The 3826-nt window shown below is 42.4% G+C and overlaps 1 protein-coding gene across 1 annotated transcript in view; it reads right to left on the reverse strand.

Moving 5' to 3' along the window:
* PRKDC (protein kinase, DNA-activated, catalytic polypeptide) overlaps positions 1–3826 on the reverse strand; it is a 305624-nt gene that overhangs the window by 120555 nt on the left and 181243 nt on the right. Inside the window, exon 64 of the mRNA XM_006860083.1 lies at positions 2679–2884. Coding sequence (XP_006860145.1) covers positions 2679–2884 — 206 coding nt within the window. The remainder of the gene's footprint in view (positions 1–2678; positions 2885–3826) is intronic.

Below are 3826 nucleotides of genomic sequence, written 5' to 3' on the forward strand. Positions count from 1 at the left end.
GCGCCACACCAGGACTCCAGGAGAGAGGTAGATAGCAATTTATACATAACCCTGGAACAACAGTGTTCTGTGATATAGGGATCAAGACCTAGTCTGAATGGCTAAAGGAGGGGAAAAGTATTTATGTGCTTGATTGTCTTGTGGATACTGGTTCTCGGCCTACTATTGTAAAACAGACATTTATGTGTTGTAGAAATGAATATTGAGAATTATGACTACAGAATGCCTGTAAGCCCATCTTCAGCCTATAACTGATTGGATCTGCTAGCAGGGGAATTAGAATTTGCCCAGAAAAATAGGCTTCTTGTTAAAGTTTTGTAGAATACGGGGTGGAATCCTGAGGCCAACCCAGAACCTTCTGACCTGGAACATTCCCACTTGAAAAGACATGTAGACCAACCAGAACAGTAGGGAGAGCAGAAGATTACTACTGAAAGAAAGACCAGTAGAAAAAAAAGCAGACTGTTTGGCTATTAGAATACCAAGTAAACTAGCTGATTTGGAGCCATCAAGGCAAGAAAAGTCATGGAAAAACCCCTCTTAAGACTTAAACTCAAAGGGAACCTGCAAATGATCCAGTATGCTTGCTGAAGACTACCCAGATCTACTTATGAGTGGAAGTGGGGGAAATGCAGCAATGTAGACATGGGCTGAGTCTGATGTTGTTCCATTGACACCCATGGACAGTGAGATGAGAGAGAGAAGAGGAAGGGCTCACTGGTCTGACATTCAGGGAGATGTGTGAACTCTCGAGTCCATGGGTAGAAGTCACTGGGGACAAGAGCTGAGAGTGAAGTGGTCAACTGGTCAGAAGTGCAGGGAGACATGTGTCAACTCCCAAACTTGCAGCTAGTCCCCATTTTAATTAGCTTGGATGGCTAGCTTACCAGAATTAGACCAGATGAAGATAAAGATGCTTGATACTGTGAGCAAGTGTAAATTGCAACAATTTGATGAACTGTAAGGAGCTCTGGTAGCGTAGTGGTTATGAATCGGGCAGTGAACCTTAAGGCCAGCAGTTCGAAACTACTAGCTACGTGGGAGAAAGATGAGGTGTTCTACTCCTGTAAAGATTTACAGCCTTGGAGATCCTGTACAGGGTCGCTATGGGTCGGAACCAACTCAACGTCACTTAACAACAACATCTTTACTAATGGATGCAGCTGCTCAAAATTCCAACTGAATTTTGAATATGGAAGCATTCTTCATATCAAGGATCAAGTTCATTTTCTCAGTGCAGTGGGTTGGTAGGGACAGGCAATGTAGACACTGGCAATAAAAATGGGGGACTGTTAATGAGCTGGACTGCAAGGTCAGTTTGAACCACAAGGTCAGTGGTCCAAGCTCATCACTTGCTTCTTGGAAACCCTATACAGGATTGCTATGGGTAGGAACCGACTCAATGGCACTTAATAACAACAAAAATAAAGGTATTAAGTAGCTGGCTTAAAAACTTTCATGAATGTTCTTAGTTTCAGAATGGAGGTGACACCCCACTGAATAGTTTTCCGTTTTTTCTGATAGCTCTGGTGAAAGAGTATAGGGAATGACGGTGATAGGATGTGATGGATCAACTGTTAGCAGGATAATTGCAATTGTCACAACTATAATTGTGGAAGATGTATAATGAAAAGGGGGAGTAGTTAATCTTTGATTTCAGGAACAGAGGATCCCAGGACAAGAAGAAGGAAGAGTATGAGTGGAGCATGAGATCCTACCTAGAAAAGCAGCAACATCAGAGATGGAGATTGCGTGAGAGATAAAGCAGCTGCGGACTCTAGATCCATGGATTTAGAAAAGCTGTATGCCTGAGGGCAGGAGGCTGGCTTGAAAACTGCACCCTATGGGCATTTAAATGAATATATATTTTTTGTTTTGTAGGTGTAAAAAACAAAAACATGACTATACTCATGATCTCAATCCAAAAAAAAAAAATCATTTATGACCAGTCCCTGGAGAAAGACATACTTGGCAAAGTGAAGAAACAGCAAAAGAGAGGGAGCCCGCCATTGAGATGGAATGGCATAGTGCCACCAACAGTGGGCTCAATTGAACATAGCAGCAACTGTGAGGATGGTGCAGGACTGGTTGGTGTTTTGTACTGATGTACACTGGGCTGCTAAAATAAGAAGACTTGACAGCACTTAATAAAGCAGGGTTAATTAATTTTCTATCCCGAGCAAGATGCTCCTTGTTCTGACAAGGTTTCTTGATTCATGGAATGGAATTCACTTGCAAGAGGTTTCAAGACATTTCACAGAAATGTTACTGTCACCTTTATTCATTCATTTGCTCCAAAATGGAGCCAAAGTTTGTCTATATTAAAGTCAATCCAAAACTGTTCATGTTGAGTGGATTGCAGTTCATGGCCACCTTACAGGGTAAAATTGCTCTGTGAGTTTTCTTGGCTGCAATCTTCACAGACGGAGAACAGCAAGCCTTTCCAAGGCTGAACCACAAGTTTAGGTTAGTGGTTGCTGTTGTGAAGCAACGCTGAGTAGGCTCTGACTCATATCGACCCGATTTAGGGTTTCTGAGGAGCGGCTGGTGGGCTTGTACCACCGACCTTGTAGTTAGCAGTCAACTGCGCCACCCACTTGTCAAGAAAAAGCACTTTCTTTACTACTTGGGTCAAATTTGTGGTTATTTATACAGAGTGCTGTAATCACAAGGCTTACTTTGCAAGCTCGATCCATCTGATGACTTCTGGAGACGGGCGGGGCGTCCCTCGGGTCCGCTTGTTCGGAGGCTCGGGGGGATCTAAGTGGAGCAGAGTTTCCTCCAGCAGCAGGATGCCTACAGGCTGCTGCAGGCTGGCCAGGCAGCCAGCACTGACCAAAGCCGGGTCAAGGCAGAGCAAGTCTGGATGTTGGCAACTTACTTCCTGGGAAACCACAAACACATGCAGTTATTTATTTAGCCTGTGGTACTTGAACCATATCACCATGAATGAATAATTTATTTTACAAAACATAAAAGACAGTTTTGACGTAAGTAACAGTTTCTCTGTGTAATTCTATTAACAAGTTTTCCTCAAATTTAATTTGCTCCAAGGAGGAAATAACCTTATTTTTACACTTCCAAACCAGGGATTAATTGGAAGCAAAATAAGAATATTTCTATACATCTAAACAGTTGTCATTGCCACTGAAGAGAAAACACAGAAACACTTTAACAGTTCACATCTAAACATTCAAAATAGGGGTATTGCTGTTCTTTACTTGGCTCCAACTCACAGCAACTCTGTATAGGGTTTCCAAGAAGCGTTTGGTGAGTTTGAACCAACCTTGTGGTTCAAATCGACATTCTGGTTGAGTGCTCATCCTACCACGCCACACCAGGACTCTGACTAAATATGGGTATGTTGTTGTTGTCTCTGACTCATAGCGACTCTATATAGGGTTTCCAAGGAGCGACTGATGAGTTTGAACTCGGACCTTGCAGTCCAAATCAACTTTGCAATCCAGCACATTAACCCACAGTGCCACACCAAAACTTCTAAATAGGGGTATGTTCTTGTTGCGTGCCATCCAGTTGGTTCTGATTCATAGCAACCCTATATAGGGTTTATCAGGAGTGGCTGGTGAGTTTGAACAGCCAACCTTGTGGTTCAAACTGACCTTGTAGTGCAGTGCTTTATCCCACAGCACCACACCAGGACTCCAAGTATGGGTATACTCATCTTTTATTCTCTGCAGCATTATTTTTCTAACTGCCTTGCCCCTCTTTATTCAAATATTGATGAATAAGGACAAACTTATTCAATAATATTTGAATAGAATATTTCAGGAATCATTATACTGACCTTTACTTTATAACTCTCAAC

This window comes from Chrysochloris asiatica, unplaced genomic scaffold (genome assembly GCF_000296735.1).
Source record: "Chrysochloris asiatica unplaced genomic scaffold, ChrAsi1.0 scaffold00036, whole genome shotgun sequence".
NCBI classification, from domain to species: domain Eukaryota; kingdom Metazoa; phylum Chordata; class Mammalia; order Afrosoricida; family Chrysochloridae; genus Chrysochloris; species Chrysochloris asiatica.